The following is a 22,917-nucleotide window of genomic DNA, read 5'->3' on the forward strand; positions in this document are numbered from 1 at the left end:
TCTTAAATTCCAAGACGACGTAGACTTCCAGCAGGTAGGGCTTCGATCTTTTCTCATCTGTATAGTGCGCATCACTCACTGAGTCTATCTTATTGAAACACACGAAATAGATATTGATATGATAGTACATAGCGAATGTGGTTCAGATGCAGTCTCAAGGAAAGGGTATAGTAATCCCACGGCACGGCAGCGTTCGCACACCCGCCTTCCAAAACTTCCCAAGTGTCCTGAACGCCTGATGATGCTAACAAAAAAGTGCGATGAAATACCCAACAATACACACGCTGAAATCCAGAATAATTGCTTGCTACACACATGTATGCTACTCAGTGTCCCGTGCAGTCTTGATCGGACTTGCTCGCGCTGGGTTTTCAGCGACGGATGCCCCGCTCAGACCCGGCGCAAGTTGCAGACTGTTGCGTACGATGCCTTGCCCTGGTCGTACGACGACGCTGCCTCTTCGGTCGCGCTCCAATGGATCCACGGTGTTGACAGGCGCATACGTCTCCTGGTTCTGGAGATGTGCGTTCATCCGCGCCTCCTCTCTCATCTTCTTGATCTTCATGTAATTGTATGCCGCGATGCTGCCGATCGTGACGACAAGCCCAGTCAGGTTGATGGGCGTAAGAGGGTCCTTGAAAACAAGGTTCGCAGTCCCAATTGTGACGACCTCTTTGAAAATGCCACAAATGCTAAGGGTGACGACAGAAGTGCGCTTCAGCAGAGCGAACTCGGAGGCGGTCATAAGGAAGGCGAGGACGCCCGGGAACAAAAGAATGCCAATGCCGAGGCCGGCGCCCCTGGCTTCGAAAAGTTGTGAAAGGCCCTCCATGAGCGCGGGGAAGCCTTCCACGGGTATCGCGAGAATGAGTATGCTGATGAACATGACGGGTGCGAGGAAAAAGATGGAGGAAAATGGGTTCGCTGTCGCGGGGTTGCGAAGGAGCAGGATCTGGGTCAGCGACCAGCGGAAGCCGGACGAGCAGGCCGAGACCATGACGAGGATGAAGCCGAGGGTGTGGAAGGCAGCCTCGCCGGCTACCATCATGACGACACCGCAGGTCATGATGAGAATGATGAATACGAGTCGCCAGGAGGGTTGTTCGAGGCGGAAGAGGAAGGCAAAGATGAGGACGAAGCCGAGTGCAGATGACTTGCACATAGCTGTTGCTGTTAGTTGTAATCTCAGAAAGGAGAGGTCATCCCTTACTGAAAAATGTCAACGAGATGAACTTCAAGCTCGTGTTGCCCAGGCCAATGTCCATGCCAGTGGCTGCACCACACGGCCCGAGTCTGCTGAAGTAGAACCACTTGGTCATGAGCGGCTTCTTGGGGTCGACCGGCTCTACGCGCGAGCCGGCAGCGTGCGGGTTAAGGGAATCGTGTCGCGGTCGGAGGGAGGGTATTAGGAATAGGACGAGCGACGCGAGCGTAAACTGGACTATCATATGCAGACATGTCGTGAATAGCGGAAAGGGAAAGATGTTCTTGGTCTCGCCGTCGCCCTTGGCCTCCTTGAACATCCACTTGTTGTAGACGGATATCGATATCGAGAAGAGGTACCTGGGGCTGTCAGCGCGTGTCAACCGTACTCCTATTGACGTCCTACCATAGACATATCAGAACTCCATTGACTAGCATCGATTTGAGCAAGTTCCGGTCGGCGAGCTTCTTCTCCTCCTTTGTGTATGTATCATCCGGCACGATGCGCTGGTCGAGCAGCGTGTTCCGCCTCTTTCTTCTCCGGCGTCTCCGCCTGTCGCGCTTGGTGAGGCCCGTCTCCTCGTCGTCTTCGAGCCCGTCGGCGCTCATGTCGTCGTCGTCGGCGCTGTCACTGGACTCTGAGTCGGAGCGGTCTGCACCCGAGGAGGACTCCTCTCCTTCTTCGGCAATGTGGTCGGAACGGCGGCGTCGGTGTTTCTTCAGGTCTGTCTTGGTGGGCAGGGTGGCGCCGGCGAGCGAGGAGGAACGTCTGCGAGCGGCCGTATGCTCATCCGTCATGGTAGGGGTGGGCGGGTGGATGAGTTTCGCAATGTTGGTGCGGTGCGAGACTCTGTGGCCGTCATCCGAACCCAGGTCGGAGAGGGAGCTGGCGGAGGGCAGGGATGGCAGTGTTCTCAGAGGAAATTCATTCCCCGGACTAAGCAGCGGGCCTTGTTGTGTAGCGGTGTCCTGCAACTGCAGCCAGCGAGTTATCCGGGCCCCCTCTGAAGTCATGCTGCTCGACGGCGTGCACCTGATTCGCTTTAGCCTCGTCGCCAAGCCGAGAAGGAGGAAGACCCGCCAGCTGGCCCGGTTTCCTAGCAGTGCTAGCAGCGGGCTAGCATCAGGGGCTTAGCGGGAAGATGCGTCAAGGGATGCTTCAACGCGACAGAAGGATGCAGGTACAAGCAGACAGACGCGACAATATCACGCCCGCTGCCGCAGCGCGCGACGTTTTGATTGTTACGGCCTGCACTCTGTGACACCGGCTTGGCCGGCTCTTCACACGGCGCACCAAGCAGCGGCCAATCACCACCACGTGTCATAATTAGTTGTTAAGCGGGGAAGCTCGCCGCGGGAGATCCACCAGGTGATGAAGATGGAGTCTAGACGCCTGCCAGCCGAGATGCCGACTACTGCACGCGACCACTTGGTATGCATCATTCTCTATGTCATGGAAAATGCACATGTTGGACTGTCCCAACACCTACAATGTGCAATCCCTTTGTTGACTATTTTTGGTCCAAGAGTGCCTACATGCTTTTGGAAAAGCATGACGCTGACGACCCGACTTCCGAACCCAATGCACTGCGGGCCCTGCATCTGCAGTCCGCCCTGCATGCCAACCTTCCATCGATGAAAAGTGTGCCGATCACTGCGCCGACCACGGAAAACTCCAAGGATATCCAACCTCGAACGCCATCAGATGCGAGTCTAAACTGAGAAAACGTGTGACTATGTCGGTGTCGGCGGCATTACGGGTGCTGAGGGCAGCTGTTCGATCTGCCGGATCAAGAAGCTCTTCTCGTCGATGAACTGCTCGTCCTCTGTCCGATCGTCTAGGAATGACGGCAGGAAACGTAGTAGCTTCTCCCGGTTGCTGATCAAGATGCGTTGCACCGCGACGGATTTATTCGGGTTAGCAACAAACACCTGCGTCTGTTAACATGCGCACATCCTCTGACACTTATCATTACTAACCTTGAAGACGTGGAAGCCCTCGTAGTTGATCATCTTTCTGTCGTCCCGCAGTAACTTCATGATGATCTTGAGATGTTCCCCCGAATCCACATATTGCGTCATAACGTTGTAGTTCGCCCGGTCGAGCAGGATCTCGCCCAGAAGCTTGATCGACTGGCGCTTCGTCACATAGCTCTCCGACTGGACCAACATCGAGTTGTATTTCGAGAAGAAGGCGTCGAAGTTCGTTTGTAGGAACGTAGCCACCAACGGCTTGTGCTTTGTCAGGATTTCCTATCGCATGTTAGCCCGTGAAATGCCATGCCCAGCCAGCCAACCTACCCTAAATGTGTTGAATGCGTCTGCGCTGACTTCGAATGCGCCCTTGTCTATCCACCCAAAGAATTTCCAGAAGACACCATTGCCGGTGGCTGGTAGATCCGGGTTCACGTTGCCCAAGTCGAGCGTCTGGCCATCCTCCATTGGCTCGTCGTAGAGCAGCAGCGCAGCAATCGCATCGTATTTGAGTGCCTCGCGCAGAATGCCACCACATGGCATGGCGCTTTCCCGCCTATCGTAGCCTCGACATAGCGCTATTATGATATCCGGTCGGTATGCGACGACGTGCTCTAGGACTTGTGGTGTGGCCTGCCCGGCGGGCTTGTAGCGGAATGCGGTCGAGAATATGACCTGGGCGTCTTTTCGTGATTCGAATGGGAGCTTGTGGATGTTTATTGCTAGCGCGTAGAGGAGGTCTTCGTTTAGGATACTCGTGAGCAGCTGGAAGACAGCCTCGGGATTTACTTCTGTGTCTTTGGCACGTTAGTATACTCTCAACTGTGTCGCAAGAGACGAACGCACCGGGTGTGCCCTGAAGCCTAATCTTCATCTGCTGCAGGTCTAGTGCTAGCCCTTCCTCCAGCTATCACATGTCAGAAATGTCTCCCAAGCGCTGCACTGCAGTCGGCTGGGCGCACCTTGGGGTTGGGTTTGTCCTCCTGTCCTAGCCGCAACGTAAGCTCTTTGATGGAGCGGGTAAGCTCGAGGTTGTTCTTCTGCTTGTTTCGGAATAGGAACGCCATATTGAGGGGGCTCGGAAGTTTTGCAGGGCGGGGATCGAGGTGCGATGGCGGCGGTGCTATGAGGGGCTGCGATTTGAGGCCAGGGCCGGGAAGCTGCTATCTTGACGGCGACAACATACAGGCGACGGTAGGGGAATATGGCTCGGGCTCCGAGGGCGGTTATGGCATACAGGGGGCCAATGCGGTTGTTGTCCTGTCTCTACTCTGCCCTGGTGATGCTGTTGCTTGTGAATGGCCCGAGGATCAACCCTGCCTGCCCGGCTAGTGCACCCTGTGCTGACCTGTACTTCCACTCGCCCACAGTTGGTTACTCATAGTGGAGCTAACTTTTCAGTGGACGGCTAACAAGAATTAATTATATCACTATTTCAATTATATACGGTGCGTCATGCTAATGACAGTATGTTCAACGCGTGCGGAATTGCCCCGCTCCTCCACATCGCTCCGGACGCGAATATCCCAGACCAACAACCAGACCTTATGTTCACGACGAAAAGTAGGCATGCTCTAGGACCTGATACACCATTAGCTATGTCATTAAGTCTGGCTTGTCATCTTACCTTGGATGCGCTCATTCTCGAGCCACTCTCGTATTTGACTAGACTGCCAACAAGATCTCGTTCTTGCGCTGAAAGGCTCGGCAGCAACGCCGACCAGTCCTGGGGCGGGTACTCGTAGAACTGCACTTTGCCCCAGTCGCGGAAACCCGCAGCCTCCTGCTTCAATCAGTAAGCGTTCGGGTAAGCCAGACGCATAAACCTACCGGCCAGACCTCCAAGTTCGGAGTTCCGAGCTTCTTGAAGACGCTCTGTATCAACGCCAGATCACTTCCTAACTCTCCAGAATCGAACAGCGTCTCGTGGCTGGGGTCGAGTGCTTCGGCGACTGTGCAACCAGCAGCCCACAGATCCAGACTGCAGCCGTACTTCTGGTTCCCAAACAGCAGCTCTGGCGGTCGGTAGCAGGTAGTACCAACGTCGGTAATCTTCGCATCCGCTGCTTCTGGACCCGGTGCTTCGGGCGCCCACGCGATGCCGAAGTCGGAAAGATATGCTGGTCCGTCGAGGGATTTTAAGAGTATATTGGAAGGCTTGATGTCGCGATGTATTATCCCCTTGCCATGGATATCGGCTAGGGCGGTGAAGAGGTCTTTCAAGCACGACTTGATCTGGCTCTTGGACAGCTTCTTGTCCCGTAGTAGGTCGTTGAAATCGTGGCGCACGAATGGGAAGACCAGAACGAAGTGGCTTCCATTTTCGCGGAAAGTCTCTATGAGAGGGATGACCCGCTCTGATGCCGCCATGGCGAGTATCTTGGCCTCTCGCTGTGAGTCGTGCGGTGGCTCCATTACCGATGGTGTAGTGATCTTCAGAGCCACGACATTGGTCTTCGTGGGTGACTTGGTGGGAAAGTAGCTTTCATTTCCAACTGCAGGCGCTTTGTAGATGACGGAGAAGAGACCTTCGCGATGGTACAGTGCATTCTGATACTTGCCAACCGGTTTGCCGCCGGGTGTTGGGACATAGTCTTCGTCCTAGGATACGAATTAGTCGATTTGTGGTTTTTAGTATGGCAACTACTGACCTCTGGTGTTGGAAAGTCGAGTGACGGTCTGGGCAGATTTGTTATCTTGTCGTTGCACAATCTGTCGTAGTCGTCCTGTGACATGGTTAAAATGGAATCATAGAGCACCATATTGGTCTATACCAGAGAGTGGGCGTCGGCGTAGATTGTCGTCTCAGCTACAGTGGCCTTTTTGCGAGCATCGTCTGCCGACAATGAAGGGTCCGCTGCCTGGAAGGCTGATGTCCTGCAATAATGTTAGTTTTGAATTTCCATGTTCCACGTGTGCTGATTGGGCCAAATCGTCTTTTTCCATCGAATATCGCGATCAAGCAAGTATGCCATTCACATGGTCGGGCCCTGTTCCGGACTATAATGTACCAGGTTCCCTAGCGTGACGATATAAACATGTTACCTGCATTTTTGTGACAGCCATCAGGCGGGCAGTGAAGCCCAAGCTCGCTCGCCAGTCCGAGGAAGCCATGTGGCGCGATTACTCAGACGCAGAAGTCGAGGTAGGAGACATGTAGCGGTGTCGCCAGGCAAGAGAAGGAGACCAGTCGCCCCGACTCAGCGTCCGCCACTGCCCAAGCCCGCGCGGTCGGTGCCCAAAGGCAGCATGGCCATGGTCACAGAGGTCAATATTATGCAATCACTCGACACGTTCTGGCGCGTCTCAGAATCTTCACCAAAGCCCCGACTGGGTCAGGGGAGGCATCTCGAGGTTTAGTCGTTTCCCAGGTTACGTCAGACTCCCGGACGCAACCGCGGTGGACTAGGCCGAAAGCGACGAGCCCCAAGCCATGACAGCCAGCGCAGTTGTGACAGCTCCACGACTCCCGACCAGCCCGCCGAGCTGCCTCTCCATGTAAATAGCCCGAATCGCTTCTCTGTGGCTGTGCGCCCGTCCCCCGCATTCCTCGCCATGGAGCTCCAACGCAAAGAATACCCGGCATTGCTGGTGAGAGTGCCTCGATGCTGCCCTCCCAACTTCTTCGGCTCACCCCATGTATAGACATCGCTGTCGCCCGCCCAGGCCGTGACGGTCCTCGACACCCGCATGAGACATGTCGGCCAGCTCAACACCCACATTGCCGACTGGCTGCAGGTGCGTCAGGCCCAGCTGCCGCGCATTGCCATCCACACGTGCTCACCAATGCGCAGGAACGCCGTCGCGTCGAAGAACAATACGTCACCGGCCTGCGCAAGCTCGCAAACAGACATCCTCCCGATGAGTCCTCGGACCTGGGGTATGCACCCGCCCCATTCGTCTCATAGCGCACCAGCTAACACGGGGCAGCATCTTCGCGACGCCCTGGCAGAAGATCGTGAGCGCAACCGAGTCCATCGCCGCATCGCATGCGCATCTGGCCTCCCGGATCGAGGCCGACGTCGAACGACCCCTTCGCGACTTCTCTGCCAACAACCGGGACGTGCAGGGCTTCGGCAACATCCAGGGGAACCTCTCGGCAATCGCAAAAGACATCGACACGGCGCAGAAGAAGCAAAGCAAGCTTCGTGATAAGGGATCGAAGGCCAAAGCTTCCGCCGTTGCCGACGCCGTACAGGATATCGAGAAGGCGGAGCTGCAATGGGACTCACAGGCGCCCTACGTCTTCGAGCAGCTTCAGGCCATTGACGAGACCCGTCTGAACCACCTGCGCGATGTGCTCACACAATTCCAAACGCATGAGGTAGACCAGGTAGAGCGGAGTAGAACTACCGCCGAAGAGACACTGAATGCCATGCTGAACATTGAAACCGCCGATGAAATACAAACGTGGGCGTTGCGAATGCGGAGCGGAGATGCACCCCAGCCTTCGCGGAAACCAAGCAACCCACCAACTCCTTCGCGCACTCTAGCACCTCCAGCTTCTGGACCAACATCCCCTACCGCAGTTGATGACAACCGGAGTCAGAAGAGTGGCTCTGTGCCGGAGAAACACAGCTCCAACCCTCTCAAGCGATTCGGCACGGTATTGGGGAGGAGGAGACAGAGTGCGCATCCGTACGGCCGAGCGCAATCACCAGACCGACAATCTTCTTCAAACCTGGGCTCGGCATTTAGTGGATTTGGCAAGGGCAAATCGAAAAAGGGTGATAACCAGGGCCCATCGCTGCCTCCTACTGCGGAACGCCCGGTATCACCTCTGCGACAATCGCAGAGACCCAGTACTTCTCAAAGATCCGATTCCCAAAGCATTACCCGCCAGGCCAGCACTGATGTTGCGCCTAATGGCCCCACACCCGAGTCGACCGTGGAGGCAGATGCACCAGCCGCCGTCAATGGCACTGCACCAGTCCAAGAGTCCATACCAGAGCTCAAAGAGCCACTACCGCCACCACCAGTTACGGAGACGCAGCCAGAACCTGAAAAAGATGCCGAGGGTTTCTCTGTGCCACCATCAGCTCTTGATGCCATCACCGAAGCCGAGAGAGAAGCAGGCTTGTAAGATGACCATACACACGACAGTCTACTCAGCTAACCATCAACAGGGCACAAAATGACGGCAACGCACCACCCCAGTTTAAGCTCGACATCAGGAATGCCCCCATTCAAGAGGAAGATGGAGATGCTGATGCGGCTACCGCCAACCTGGTCAACATGCTGCGCACAGTAAGTAATAGCAAAGGTGTCTTCAATCCTATACTAACATCCATACAGCAAGCTGCCCAGCCGAAGCGGTCAAGCACGTTGCGCGGTCGCCGAGATGTTCGTAACACGATATTCGTACCAAACCCCGCAGCACCCGAGCTTCAAAGCATAGGCGAAGTGCCTCCGCTCCCAACGAGCGATTCTGGTCTCGCTTCTGGCCCCGGTTCAGCAACATTCCCTGCCCCTGCTATTCCTCCCCAACCTGCATCTCCAGCTTTCAAGCCTCCCCATCGCGCATTGCTGTCAGACGACCACCCAGCATCGGATACGCAATCCATTCGATCGGGCCGATCGCTAAGCAGCTCCGCTAGTACCACGATCAGGCATCCGGACCTGCATGAACCAGGGCTCAATGCGTCGCTAGTGGAGACCGTCAGCGCCTGGTTCGAGCAGGGCAACGTTACCAAGGCCATGGTAATCGGGCAGGTCGCGCTCGCGTACAACCCCGTCGATGTCTCTGCCGGTCCATTGGGCACCGAGAGCATACGTCTGGAGAACTTCCCCGTGCTCGAGAAGGTAGCGCCCAACCCTGCCTTCATCGAGCAGTCAACAGACAGCCCAGGCAACTACACCGTTGACCTATCGAAGATTATGAAGACATCAGTGGCCTTCCACTATCAGCTCCACATCGAAGACAGCAACATAGCCTCGCTCCCACCACTCATCCTGTCACCAGCCTGGAAGTCAGAACCCACACAAACCTCCGCCATCCTCAACTACTCCCTCAACCCCCGATTCGAACTCGGCGGCGCAACCAGCATCACCGTCCGTAACCTCGTCCTCGTAATCCGCCTTGAACCCGGATCAAAAGCCACATCCTGCCAATCGAAACCCACCGGCACTTTCTCGCGCGACAAAGGCCTCATCTACTGGCGCCTAGGCGACGTGACCCTCTTCAAAGACTCCGCTCCCCAAACTCTCCGCGCCCGCTTCATCACCGACGGCCAAGCTAAACCCGGCAACACAGAGGCCCGCTGGGAGATCAGCGACGAGCAGTCTTTGACTCTAGGCAGCGGGCTAGGCGTCAGCATGAGTGCGCCTCTCAACGCGAAGAAGGACGACGGTGAGGCGGATCCGTTTGCGGACGCAGAGGAGAATGCGCCGCCTAGTCCGGCGATTGGCTGGAAGCCTGTCGCCACTGTTAAGAAGATTACCAGCGGGACCTATCTGGGTGTGTAGATGGAGAAGGATGTTGTTTTGAATAACGGGCAAGAGGAGGAAGAGGTGGAAGTGTAGATGCACGTACGAAGATGTTAATTACCCCAATCTATTTAGACTACCTGCTACTTTCTTTGTGTATGTGTGTAGGCTGGATTTAGGGGACATGTTGTTCTTTTGTAAATAGGTTGGGTATGTGAATCGACTGTTGTTCAGGACTGAGTATGCGTAATTCTTGCTGGCCTCTCACATGATGGATAACCTCACAACTCTCGTAGACCATAGAACGACAGCATTGAGACAGGCGATAGCGGTGTTGATGAACGGTGTTATTTTCAACTGACTACGCCACAAACCCTCGTGACCCATGCCGACCTAACGCTGATACACAAGTGAAAGATCATCTGCTACACTAATGGCCCACTGCACCTCAGCCTCCTTATCACTCTTCCACATCTCCCAACACCCTTCTCGAGAGTATCCACTCTGCCTCCCCATAACAGGAATCGGACCACACACCTGCCACACTAATCTTTCACTGCCCATCACCTTCTTCACCCTTCTTCCACGCCTTATTATACTCTTTCCACGAGTCGTTGATCTGCCCTACTATAAGAACAATCAGACTGTGCATGAGAAGCCACCCGCAGAACTTGGCGACACGAGAATCCAAATTTTGCGACCAAGGGAACAGCATGAACATGAGGCACGTGCAGATTAGGAGGACCTGATGGTTCCGCGACGCCGTGCGGAAGAGGTTGTGCGGTGATGCAAACGTGCAAAGGTCGCGCGAGACTGAGTGTATGGGAAATGGGACGATGCTCTCGGTGTCGACGAGAGGTTCCGTGGTGTTGTTGTCGAAGTATACGTGTGTACGCATGCGCGTGTACGTGTATACAGCCAGAAGGACGAAGAGGATAATGGTCAAGATCTCCGAGTTGTTGACGTAAGCGGTGTATGGAGCGTCGACGTGAAAGTACCGGAACCAGATGACGTGGATAGCGTTGTCAATGAGGTGGACGTATGACAGTCGAACAGCTATGTCGCGCCAGGGCCGGAAGATGAGGTTGTAGGGAGAGTAGAGTGCGTCTGTTGTTTCTTCATCACTCTTGTCGACGGTGAAAGTCCATACAGGGTGGCCACTTCGGTCGTGGACGGTGCGCGTGGCCTCACGGAAATAGTAGTCGTCGTAAAAGCCGAGACATGTCCAACTCCAACACCCCATCTCGACTAGTAGCCATAACCAGATGAACTTGCCTGATGAGTTGGAGTTCCAGATCAAGCTCGCCCAGTCGGGTTGTGTTGTCCAGCCGGAGAATGTAGACAGACAGCGGATGATGGCCGTGGTGAGGACGTGAAGCCAAAATGTGACTTGCAGCAGACGCCACGGCTTGTTGCGATGAGCGACGAGACCATGTAGAAGCGTGATGACGACAAGGGCGTAGAAGGCTAGCCAGCCGCGGTGTGTGGGCGTTTCGAAAACGTCTCTGTTGTATGGGCAGCCGAGCGACGGGGTCCGCATCTCGCCCGGCTTATCCCAGTAGCAGACAGCATAGGTTTCTGGGTAATTGTGCCTCAGAAATCTTGCAGCAGCAAACAATAGTATTTCAAGCGACCCGAGGAGTAACATGATGTGCAGATTTGGCGAGTCGCTGAAGATTTGCGGAAGTCTTTTGTAGGCAGAAGTGCATTTGCCACGGAAGCCAGTGTTGCGTGACATAGCTACGATGGTTGGAGGAGGTGTTTGTGTGAGTATAAAGGATTGAGGCATGGACTGTCGGCTTATATATGGAAGAAAGAGAGCTATTTAGTCGGTGGTACCATGGTTTGACTATTTGCGGTGGATTACTATTTTGCTTGAGAATGAATCAAATGCGTTCCACCCAAGGCGACTACCTCAATCCCCAACACTGACGTACGACGCGTCATGAGGTAGCGTGGAGGCCTCCACGGCACCCAATATGGTAACAGCACCCCAACCTACCGTTGCAACTACGATCGGGCTAGCTGCTGACGATACTTCTCTTTTCGAGAGGACCTGATTGGATGGGTACATATGGATTTCGGAAGTTGTGAGTCGCTCGTTGCGATGGGTCATCAAGTGTACCATAGGATGAAGGTGACGGAACCAGAGTACGACTACGATCAGTATGCCACTCAGCGAGGCATCTGAAAGTAGGGCCTGGAGCATACAATCATGATATCCAGCTCACGAAAAACCTCAAGAAGCACGTTGCTGCATACAACTAAAGTGGAGAGAACAGAAGACACGCTCGTAACGTGGTTTGAAGAAGACAGAGTACTAGGAAAACACCTACGCTCATATCTATCTCGACTTCTGCCGAATACATCACATGTAGGTCGCATGCTATTACACTTACCATACCCATGTAGGTTTCTAGAGGCTCAAAAGAAAGAGCATCGCCAAGAGGCTCTGTAGTAGCTCGGCTAGCATGGCACGGGCAGATGCGGACTATATGCAACATCACGATTGCGCGGCTGGAACAAGAGAAGGTGCATTAATACGTAGATTCCAAACTATGGAGTTATGAGTAAACTTACATTGAGCATGAAGAGAAGTCCTCCCAAATTCGCTTTTCCAGGTGAGCGCCCTGAATGGTATGTGTCCGAAATGATGTCGGCCCAGGTCGCCAAAGATGCAGTGTAATCTTAAATAGTCAAGTCGCGATGAAAGACGCGCTCACTCCATGCTCTTGGCGAGCGCCCACAGACTGTCAAGCTTGGCCCTTCCGAGTGTCTCACGAGCCTCGCCAGCGGTTTCGCAGACTCTTGAACCCCACTTGCGGAAGGAGCGCTCCTTGATCTCACCCTCGAAGATGAGGATACACTTGTTGGATGAATGGTCCTTGACGTCTCCGGTATCAGTCACTGGCCTCAGCCACTTTGGATCCGATGCTTGCTTCTCGGCCTGGTTCTCTGTTGGTGGTCCATTCTCATGCCACTTGATGCGATGGAGCATGAGCTTCTTGTACTTGTTGATTGCATATGCGCCGCCTTCGACAACTACCAAGTTGAGATCAGGGTTAAATAGTGTGATGCCGGTGAGCGCATGTTCTTTCGCGTTGTTGTCGATCTGGAAACGATGTTTTCCGTAGGCGAGTGTGTTGATCTTGAAGACGCACATGTACAGACCCTTCTGCGCGTCTTTCTCCTGATTAGCTGCAAGCTTGGCCGCTCGCTCTTCCTTGGTCAACTTCCGGTCTTCGTTTGCAGTGATGTGATCGTCGTGACGCTGTTGAATCTGTCCCTCGACGAGCATCTCTACAGCAGTAGGATCTGCGATAGCTTGCTCACCCATGACACGCATCATGTTTCCGCGCTTAACCTTGGGTGGCGGAGGCGGCTCCAGACCGAGACGAATCTTAGCCTGGTGCTCCTTGAGGTCGGCCGCACGGCGCATTCTGCGTAACTTCTGTGTCTCCTTGGTGGTAAGATACATGGGCTTCACCTGGACTAGACGCTGATCCTGGGGCGCTTTCAGGAGGGGAGGATGTTGGACGTAGAGAGTGATGATGGAATCGTCGGTCTCAACCTTGACCTTGGTTGGGTCGTCCAAGCACTCGTAGGTAGGCTCGGCCAGAATACCCTCGTCCCACCACTCGATGTCCGGAGGTGCCTGAACCAGGAATCCGCGCTCGCTATTCTCGTCCAGACCAGCGCGGCGTGCTTGGATGGCGAGCGTCTTCTTGATCTCTTCTAGGCGGCGCTGCGCGCGCAGCTTGGAGGCCTGGTCGAGGTACTTTCCATGCTCATTGAAAGCCAGGACACGAGGGCCTCTCTTCTTGGCAAGGGCGGCAGCCTTGGGGTCAAAGTATGGGTTCTCCAGCTCCTCCTCCTGTTGTTGCTTCTGCTTCGAGGCAGCGGGCTTGGCATTGGGGTCGACTTTGGGTGTCTCTGAGCGGCGATTGCCCAGTGTTGTCGCAAAGCGAGGACCGGTAGAGTCTGGTGTTGGCGCTTTCGCGATTCCTGAGCCGGCCTTGAGCGCTTCCATCCGTGCCTTCATGGCAGCCAGCTTGTCCTGGACTGATTCGCTAGCGCCAGCCGACGCCGGTGCAGGAGCCGCAGCGGCGGGCTGCTTCGCGAAACGGGCTGCGATCTCAGCGGCCTTTGCCTTGGCTTTCGCCCTCGCGGCTTCGATGGCATCAGAAGCCTTTGCGCGCTTGGCGTCTCCATTCGGGCCCTGGCCGTCGGGGTAGGGGCGCTTCTCTGCCATGGTCATGGTGGATGTGGTGGATAAAGGAGTTTGGGTCGTGTGATTGGCGTAAGCGGAGGATCGGGTATGAAGTCCGGTTGGATTCGCGCAATGTCGTCGCTGTAGCGCTGTAGAGAATCGACGCAATTCACTACATGTGATGCGCGTAGGATGTAGCCGGCGAGCGTCTCCCAAAACTGGCGGGTGGGGTGTGGTGGATGATGAAAGCCAGTCGCTGCAGAGTGACGCGAAATCCGCGCTGCCGCCTCGACAAGCGCCTTGGCACTGCCGGCTAAACCCTGGCCGAACTCTTGTGGTCCCGAAAAAAACTCCCCGCAAGGCTCGCGCTGCTGCGAACATTCACTAAACGCCTTTGCGCGCGACTTCTTCAGACAATAGGCGCAAAAGACAAGCTGGCGCCGCCATGAACACCCACCAGCCGACTTCCTCGGCCATTAATGGCGTCGAGTTTGGCTTCTTGACGACAAACGATATCAAGTCGCTCTCGGTGAAGCGCATCACGAATCCGACCACTTTCGATACGCTGCTGCACCCGGTACCTGGCGGTCTGCACGACGCTGCCCTGGGCGCTTTCTTGGACAATGCGTGAGCTTCATCGCGTTTCGACAAGCTCATTCACTCCGCTAACAAACTTCAAGATGCGGAACATGCGGTCTCACCAGCTTCCAAGGCTGCCCCGGCCACTGCGGCCATATCGAGCTCCCCGTACCCGTATACCACCTCACATTCATGGACCAGCTGCTGCGACTGCTCCGGGGCAAGTGCGCATATTGCCACCAGCTCAAGCTCCCCCGCGTCCAAGTCAGCGAGTTCGTCTCCAAGCTGCGGTTGATAAGATGTGGACTGGTAAAGGAAGCAAACGAAATGCACGAGCACATCAGCATGGAGAAGGGCAAGACGACAGAAGACGCCGGTAATTCGGAGGATGACGATGACGACGACAATGCCGACATCATCACCCAGCGCAACAACTACGTAAAGCGCTGCATGAAGAGGGCAGGCATCACAAAGCACGATGCGCGTGCTGTCCGCGACAAGAACGAGACCATCTCCGATGCGCGGCGACAAGTCATCAAGGACTTCTATGCCGATCTGACCAAGCGGAAGGCCTGCGGCAGTTGCACGGGCATCAGCCCAACGTACCGAAAGGACCGTGGCATCAAGATTTTCCGTAAGCCTCTGAGCGAAAAGGACAAGGCCAAGATGGCTGCAAAAGAGATGTCCTTTCAAAACCCTCTGGACATCCTGGCTCGCAGAGATGCGAAGGCGAAAAAGCAACATGTACACGCGGATGAGGGAGTCGCGGACCTGGATCCCAACTCGAGCGAGGACGAGGGCATCGAAATGGAGGATATTCAGCAGGCCGACGGGTCGCTCCTCGCTACAGAATCCCGCATGGCACGGAAAGCGAAGTCGTCATCCGCTGTTTCAGAGAGTGCGCAAGAGTATATCAACGCGACAGAGGTCAAAGCAGCCATGACCCTACTCTTCGAGAGCGAAACTGAGATGATGCGACTTCTGTACAGCCCTCACGGAACCAAGTCTCTCGTGGACGTAAACCCCGACATGTTCTTCACACAGGCCATCGTCGTACCACCCAACAAGTACAGACCCGAAGATAAGACGGGCGACTCTATTGCCGAATCCGCCAGGAACAAGCTCTACAAGAGCATTCTCGAAGCATGTGACACGATCCGTCAGATTAGCCAGGAGATGCGAGGCATGGAGAACGAGCTCGGATACCGGAAACGTAACTTCGACGACATGCAGACCCAGTTTGTCAACCTCCAGGGTGCCGTGAACGCCCTCATCGATCGCGATGCAAACCCCGTGCAAGGCCGCGCTGCAGTCACAAACGCCGATGGTATCAAGCAGGGTCTGGAAAAGAAGGAGGGTCTCTTCCGAAAGAACATGATGGGCAAGCGTGTCAACTTCGCCGCGCGCAGTGTTATTTCGCCTGACCCGAACATTGAGACCAACGAGATCGGTGTCCCTCCGGTGTTCGCCATGAAACTTACATACCCAGAGCCTGTCACGAACCACAACTTTTACGATCTTAAGGAAGCTGTCCTGAACGGTCCCGACAAGTGGCCAGGAGCGCATGCCATCGAGAACGAGTTTGGACAAGTTGTGTCACTGAAGAAGAAGAACTACGAAGAGCGACTAGCTTTGGCCAACCAACTGCTTGCACCCACAAATTCATACTCCAATGGAGCTCGGAATAAGAAGGTGCATCGTCATCTGAACAACGGCGATGTTGTTATCATGAACCGACAGCCGACACTGCACAAGCCGTCAATGATGGCACATCGCGCCCGTGTATTACCGGGAGAAAAGACCATTCGCATGCACTACGCCAACTGTAACACATACAATGCCGATTTCGACGGTGACGAGATGAACATGCATTTCCCCCAGAACGAGCTTGCCCGCGCGGAGGCTATGACGGTAGCGGATACCGATCATCAATACCTATCTGCGACTGCTGGAAAGCCTCTGCGTGGTTTGATTCAAGATCATATCTCCATGGGAGTCTGGCTTTCGAACAAGGACACATTCTTCACAAGAGAAGAGTACCATCAACTACTCTACTCTTGCCTGCGACCGGAAGACGGCCATACCACCTCAGGTAGACTTGAAACAGTTAACCCTGCTATCATGAAGCCTAGGCCGATGTGGACGGGAAAGCAAATCATCACCACTGTTTTGAAGAACATCAAGCCCGCAGAATACCAGGAACTGACGCTCACATCCAAATCGTCAACGAATGGCAAACTTTGGGGTGTTCACGTCGAGGAGCAGTTCGTCATTGTCAAAGATGGCCAACTGCTTTCTGGTATCATGGACAAGGGTCAAATCGGACCTGCCGCGGGTGGTCTTATCAATGGCATATACGAGGCTTATGGAGAGACAATTGCTGGTCGAGCCCTCAGTATCATCGGACGGCTGCTTACCAAGATGCTTCACATGCGCGCCTTCTCTTGCGGTGTCCAGGATCTGATTCTCACAGAGGAAGGAGATCGTGCCAGGCTGGAAGAGCTCCGTAAAGCGGAGAAGGTTGGATTCGAGGTCGCCTCCAAGTACGTCACTATGGACGCGGAGAAGATCGACCCCATGAACCCGGAATTACGGCGACGACTTGAATCCGTGCTACGAGACGACACCAAGCAGCACGGTCTGGATCTGCTCACCAACACTGCCAACGGCAAGATTTCCTCTGCGGTTACCTCAGCCTGCTTACCCGATAAGCTCATTAAGCCATTCCCCAAGAACCAAATGCAAGCCATGACAGGTTCTGGAGCTAAGGGTAGTATGGTCAACGCTAACCAGATTTCATGTAACCTTGGTCAACAAGTTCTGGAAGGCCGAAGAGTTCCAGTGATGATTTCTGGTAAGACACTGCCGTGCTTCAAGCCCTTCGAGACGAGCGTACGCGCTGGTGGTTATATCGTCAACCGTTTCCTGACTGGTATCCGACCGCAAGAGTACTACTTCCATATGATGGCTGGTAGAGAAGGTCTCATCGATACGGCTGTCAAGACTTCGCGCTCCGGTTATCTGCAAAGATGTATCATCAAGGGTATGGAAGGTCTCAAGGTCGAATACGACACCTCTGTCCGCGACTCCGATGGTACCATGGTCCAGTTCCTGTACGGCGAAGACGGTCTGGACACAACCAAGCAGAAGTATCTCAACGACTTCAAGTTCCAGGCGGAGAACTTCTACTCGCTAGCGCAATCCCTCCACACTGCTGAAGCCTACCCGAAGGTTTCAAGTGCTGAAGCAGTTGAGCACAACAAGAAGGCGGCGAAGAAGGCTAGGAAGGGTGATGTGGCTGCAATGGACCCTGTTACTGCAGTTTACACGCCATCGAGACATAGTGGTAGTACTTCAGAACTGTTCTTGCAGGCTAAGCGCGACGTAAGTTACTTCGTTCTAATTGACTGTTAGATGCTAACAATCATAGTACTGTGATCAAAACCCCGACAAGCTGCTCAAGAACAAGAAGAAGGACGAGGAGGGCGAGATCCTCAAGCGTACCTTTGAGCAAATGCTTGACCTCAAGTACCTGCGGTCCCTGGTCGAGCCTGGCGAGGCTGTCGGTGTCGTTGCTGGCCAATCTATTGGTGAACCCTCAACACAGATGACGCTGAACACTTTCCATTTGGCTGGTCACTCTGCGAAGAACGTCACACTCGGTATTCCCCGTCTACGAGAAATCGTCATGACTGCTAGTGCGAACATCTCTACCCCGTCGATGCAACTATATCCCCATCCCGAGCTTTCCAAATCAGACAACGACAAATTCGCCAAGAGTATCAGTCGTCTGCCACTCTCGGCTGTGCTCGACAAGGTCACTGTGACTGAGACCACTGGTCCCGGTCGCGAACATAATCAGGCCAGGAGCTACAAGATCCGCCTGGACTTCTACCCGGCGAAGGAGTACACCAAGGAGTACGCTATCAAGGTTCGCGACGTTGCCGAGTCCATCGAGCAGAAGTTCTGCCCGCGTCTCCAGAAGATCATCAAGGCCGACCTCAAGAAGAAGGCTGCGAACAAATCCTTGTCAACGGCGAAGTCGGCTGCCATCCCAACTATCGGCGAGAAGACTGGTAGAAGCGGAGAGCAAACAGTTGACGAGTCAGAGGAGACCTTCCGCGCGGGACGGGAAGGCGGTGCAGAGGACGATGACAGTGACGACGGCGAGGGTGACAACGACACCACTCACGCCAAGGACCGAGGCCGACGTGAAGACAGCGTGGCTTACGAAGAGCCAGAAGAGGAGGAACAGGCAGTTAACGACAACCTTGATCGAGAAGACGAGATCAACGACGAGGACGAGACCTACGGTGGCAGCCCCAAGCCCTCGCGCGCAGCTACCCCGGAACTCAATTCTGACGACGAGGACGAGGGTACACTCGTACCCACTGACGAATCCTCGGATATCCGCCACGACCGCATCTGCCACGACAACGAACACATCCTCGACTTCACCTTTGACGACCGCAAGGGATCTTTCTGCGAGATCACGTTTGAGTTCGAGACATCGACTCCCAAGCTGCTCATGCTGCACCACGTAGAAGACGCTGCCAACTTCGCCACCATCCACGTCATCCCCGGTATCACAGCCGCTCAATACTCAGATGCAGATGGTGTCATTAACACCGAAGGCTCCAACCTGATCGCCATGCGCGAGTACGCCCACATCATCGACGTGAACCGCACCATGACCAACGACATCGTAGCCATGCTGCACCTCTACGGTGTGGAAGCCGCCCGCGCGACCATCGTCAAAGAAATGCACGGCGTCTTCTCCGGTCACGGTATCTCCGTCGACCAACGCCATCTCAACCTCATCGCCGACACCATGACCAAGGGCGGTGGCTTCACACCTTTCAACCGCATCGGCATGAAGGGCAACGTCAGCCCCTTCATGAAGATGAGTTTCGAAACCACTGTCGGTTTCCTCAAGGACGCCGTCATGGAGCGCGACTGGGACGAGCTCAAGAACCCCAGCGCCCGCATTGTTGTCGGTAGACTGGGCGGTATCGGTACGGGTGCGTTCGACGTGCTTGCACCGGTCAAGATCAGGGATCCGCTCAAGAACGTTGCGGAGGAAGTCAACGAAGCTATCTCCAATGGTATCCGTGAGAAGCGCGATTCCGACTCTGAATCTGAGGATGAGGACGAAGAAGAGGAGGATGAGGACGTTGATGGCGATGTCCAGATGAATGACGTGGAGATGCAGGATGTGGATGCTGTTGAGGAGGAAGAGGTCGTGCAAGAGTCGCCGAAGAAGAAGGAGAAGAAGAGTAAGAAGCATAGGCGGAGTAGCGATTAGGCGTCGTTGGGCTTGCTTGCTTGTACGTTACTATGAGTGCATGTGTTTTGAAGCATGGTCAAGGCGTTTGGGGAAAAGGCGGGTTAATATCGATGTAGTTTAGCATGTTTGCATTGTGGAATGGCAAAAGTGTTCATAGTCACATCAGTCTGCTATCGAATGATGCGCGAAAGCACCATGCCTAGTGTGGTGTAGCAATCGGTCACCTGATCAGATCACATGATTAGGAGAAGGATAAGTACTCTAAAAGCTCTTTAAGGTAGAGGGTAGCTTCTTTAGGTAAGAATACAACTCTAATTACTTATTACTACTTGCTTTGCTCTTCTATTCTACTAATTGCGGGTTGAATACCTCCTGCCTCTGCCTAACATCTTGTTGTGCTACACTAGATGATTGTGATTGTATGCCTCTCATAGTTTTCTGGGTCCCAGTCGTCAAATTCAGGATAGCCTGGACTGTAGTCCCGCTCCATCCACCCGTCACCACGAGGATGATCGAACAAACCGATTCTGCGCCATGTTGTTCTGTCTTCGTCAACGGGCTCGACAATGATGCCTGTGAGCTTTTCAGTCTGAACGAAGTTGTTGCTAATGTCTAGCACCCACGCTCGTTCTCGATGCGCAAGCAGAAGGAAGTAAGCAGTGCTCATGTCTCGGATATTGAGCTTCTCCGCGTCATGTCCGGTGTCAAACCACTCGTATTGCACACCTTGATCGTCGCATGAATAGGAAGGCATGCGTCTAACGTTGCGTTCTGATGCCTGTCGGATTGCTTTGCGGAGATGGCCGGACATCTGGAGACGAGCGGATGAGATGCAGCCAAAAGGGTCAGAGCCAGACGGTGTAACGTCAATTTCTTCAAGCCGCCCAATAGCTGTATACTCAGCGTTTGCATCGCCCATAAGCTCGTTGTTATCGATGAAACCAATGGGAAATTTCACAGAGGCCCAGGACCACGATGGTGCTGATTACATTAGAGGTGTCGCAAAAGCTGGATTATGGACGGAAAACTTGCCTCGATAGTCGCTAGGGAACGGAGGATATCGTGATCGACCAAACTTTTGGTCGTCACGAAACCAGCATAAGCCTGGGATGAAGTCGTCCTTCCATAGTCCAGCATAGTACTCATCCTGAAGGGAAGCCTGGAAATTGTGTGCAAGACCTGATAGGGCAGGGAAACAATCCAAATCGTATGTGAGCTGACACCTAGTGAATGATTTGACGATTTCTCGCCAAGCTGTGTATTGCGCAGATTGCCTGGAACCCTCATTGCACTCGACAAGGATCTTGCCTAAGCGAACATTGTGTGTCATAAGATGACCCAGTGGAAATCCGAATGGAAATGTTTCGCATGCTACTAGTTCGGAACATTCCCAGACCATCTGTTGGCCAAAGAAAAGCGTTCTAGGACTGAGCAGTCGTTCCTGTAACACCCACCCACGCTTGAAGAGAGCGCTGTTCTGGAAGTCATCCGCATGACACTCATCATAGACCATACAATTATACTCTTTGCCTTTTCGCTTGACTGTCACAGCGAATGGGGAATAATACAGGGGCTCTCTGTCTGCGAACAAGCCTGGAATCAGTCCTTGTAGTCGTTTATGAGCGAAGCGTGGTAAGTAAAGAGTTGGGCTCGTACGCGAGTCTTGTGAAGCGATGTCTCGATCTTTCAAACGCCAACTGTTTGTGACATCGGGAATGTAATCGACATTGCTATCTTCGCGCACCTCATTTTCGACCTTGCCCTCGACCACACTGTCAGACGACGAGTCGCTGTCTGCTGGTGGCCATACAGTATCGGCGGCTCCAGTGGCGCCAACGTTGAGGAAGGCATTCTGATAGATGTGATCCATCTTGGATATTTCGGATGTCTTGTCAGCCTCATCATCTTGTATGATGCACAGAGCATCAATCCAGACATACGGTATTTGTAACGCTCTAGCCAAATCAAAGGCGTCCTGGAATAGCTGGGGCAGCTCGGACACGTTCATATCCCACTCCAGCTTCTTGACATTACACCGCAGCAGCTTCGGCATTTGACTCCGCCATTTGTGACTAACAGTCATATACACAGGGGCTTTCTGGATCCACGTATGTGACGTGGCTACGATCTTCACTTTTAGCGGACTAACCGCAAGCAAGCGCGATGGTATTGTTGCTGCCGTCTGGATATCGGAAAGTCGATTGCAGCGCTTGTGGTTTTCCAAACACTCTCTGAGCCACGCGGAAGCCTGGGCCATGCATCGTCGGTCGCTGGTGCTACCGGGTAGAACAGGCAAAGTAAGTTGGGTAGGAGATGGATTGCTTCGACCATCTTGAAAACTTACTCGTTGATAAGGTTGAGCCGGACTGCTGTAGTAAGTTGTCGGTAGAAGCGTCAATTCGTAGATCATTGACCACAATAAGTTCTCACCGCTCTCTTTCATGCCAATGCTCCGAGGTTCGTTCTCATTCCTACCGAAATCTAGGAACATTTCCCAACATGAGTCTACTCCGCTCTGGCTGAAGGGCAAATGCCAGGCGAACGCATTGCATAAAGGACAGCCACGTTCTGCCGACAGCACGATAGTGCGCCCCTCGCGTATCACAGCCTTATCCGGCTGTATAAAAACTTCCTGGCAACCAGCGCATAAGGATCCTTCATTCTTCGGCGGAGATGGCGAAGAACGCGGTACAAGTTCCATGTTTTTAGATCTACACGGAAGTGGTTAGCTTTAGAGAAGCTGCACATTGTCAGACTCTGAGTTGAAGACAAATAGACCGCAGCATCTGGTATTGGTGTTCAACAAAGAGCAGAGCTTGTGGCATTAGTAGACACCAGTTGATCACAAATAGCAGACATGTTTGTGCCTACTTACATGTGCGTATCGTGTGTTGAAAATGAAGTGAATTGACTTTTAGCTAAGGCACATCCATGCCAAAAGGATGTGACTGCATGAGACCAGCTACCGTTGTAGGGGTGGTGGTCACCGGGCGCACGTCTCAGTACCTAGGTAGACGACGCGATAGCTACCAGAAACAGCACTAAGTAGGATGCGGTCGCTGACAAGAAAGACGAGTTCGCGATCGTTCCGAGATCGAGTCGACGCGTTGTGTGATATGGCTAAGTGAATGGAATGATCCGATATTCCTAGTTCTGTCGTTCAGTGACCAACTTAGGTGTGCCGTTCTTTATATGGAGGAACAGACTGTCTCTAATGGCGGTTGCCTGCGTAGCCTAC

The 22,917-nt window shown here is 53.9% G+C and overlaps 8 protein-coding genes across 8 annotated transcripts; 2 read left to right on the forward strand and 6 right to left on the reverse strand.

Moving 5' to 3' along the window:
- Nucleotides 1-322: 322 nt before the first annotated feature.
- Nucleotides 323-2,217, reverse strand: J4E83_004939 (uncharacterized protein; the record flags this gene model as incomplete). Its single annotated transcript, XM_049331863.1, has 3 exons — nt 323-1,164; nt 1,211-1,563; nt 1,610-2,217. 3 exons carry the CDS (start codon nt 2,215-2,217, stop codon nt 323-325), a joined length of 1,803 nt encoding a protein of 600 aa, XP_049188958.1.
- A 720-nt stretch (nt 2,218-2,937) lies between these two features.
- J4E83_004940 (uncharacterized protein) lies at nt 2,938-4,244 on the reverse strand (the record flags this gene model as incomplete). The annotated part of the gene is made up of 5 exons (XM_049331864.1): nt 2,938-3,135; nt 3,184-3,456; nt 3,505-3,974; nt 4,024-4,084; nt 4,140-4,244. 5 exons carry the CDS (start codon nt 4,242-4,244, stop codon nt 2,938-2,940), a joined length of 1,107 nt encoding a protein of 368 aa, XP_049188959.1.
- A 484-nt stretch (nt 4,245-4,728) lies between these two features.
- J4E83_004941 (uncharacterized protein) lies at nt 4,729-6,291 on the reverse strand (the record flags this gene model as incomplete). Its single annotated transcript, XM_049331865.1, has 6 exons — nt 4,729-4,758; nt 4,805-4,960; nt 5,008-5,778; nt 5,829-5,903; nt 5,952-6,054; nt 6,227-6,291. 6 exons carry the CDS (start codon nt 6,289-6,291, stop codon nt 4,729-4,731), a joined length of 1,200 nt encoding a protein of 399 aa, XP_049188960.1.
- A 441-nt stretch (nt 6,292-6,732) lies between these two features.
- Nucleotides 6,733-9,642, forward strand: J4E83_004942 (uncharacterized protein; the record flags this gene model as incomplete). Its single annotated transcript, XM_049331866.1, has 6 exons — nt 6,733-6,768; nt 6,823-6,915; nt 6,972-7,057; nt 7,108-8,256; nt 8,304-8,424; nt 8,473-9,642. 6 exons carry the CDS (start codon nt 6,733-6,735, stop codon nt 9,640-9,642), a joined length of 2,655 nt encoding a protein of 884 aa, XP_049188961.1.
- A 514-nt stretch (nt 9,643-10,156) lies between these two features.
- J4E83_004943 (uncharacterized protein) lies at nt 10,157-11,341 on the reverse strand (the record flags this gene model as incomplete). Its single annotated transcript, XM_049331867.1, has 1 exon — nt 10,157-11,341. One exon carries the CDS (start codon nt 11,339-11,341, stop codon nt 10,157-10,159), a length of 1,185 nt encoding a protein of 394 aa, XP_049188962.1.
- A 981-nt stretch (nt 11,342-12,322) lies between these two features.
- On the reverse strand, nt 12,323-13,861 carry J4E83_004944 (uncharacterized protein; the record flags this gene model as incomplete). Its single annotated transcript, XM_049331868.1, has 1 exon — nt 12,323-13,861. One exon carries the CDS (start codon nt 13,859-13,861, stop codon nt 12,323-12,325), a length of 1,539 nt encoding a protein of 512 aa, XP_049188963.1.
- Nucleotides 13,862-14,258: 397 nt separating this feature from the next.
- Nucleotides 14,259-19,697, forward strand: J4E83_004945 (uncharacterized protein; the record flags this gene model as incomplete). Its single annotated transcript, XM_049331869.1, has 3 exons — nt 14,259-14,440; nt 14,494-17,776; nt 17,823-19,697. 3 exons carry the CDS (start codon nt 14,259-14,261, stop codon nt 19,695-19,697), a joined length of 5,340 nt encoding a protein of 1,779 aa, XP_049188964.1.
- Nucleotides 19,698-20,082: 385 nt separating this feature from the next.
- J4E83_004946 (uncharacterized protein) lies at nt 20,083-21,732 on the reverse strand (the record flags this gene model as incomplete). The annotated part of the gene is made up of 2 exons (XM_049331870.1): nt 20,083-20,601; nt 21,424-21,732. 2 exons carry the CDS (start codon nt 21,730-21,732, stop codon nt 20,083-20,085), a joined length of 828 nt encoding a protein of 275 aa, XP_049188965.1.
- Nucleotides 21,733-22,917: the final 1,185 nt, after the last annotated feature.

The sequence above is a fragment of the Alternaria metachromatica genome (genome assembly GCF_023757995.1).
Source record: "Alternaria metachromatica strain BMP 0045 chromosome Unknown scaffold_9, whole genome shotgun sequence".
In the NCBI taxonomy this organism is placed as follows: Eukaryota; Fungi; Ascomycota; class Dothideomycetes; order Pleosporales; family Pleosporaceae; genus Alternaria; species Alternaria metachromatica.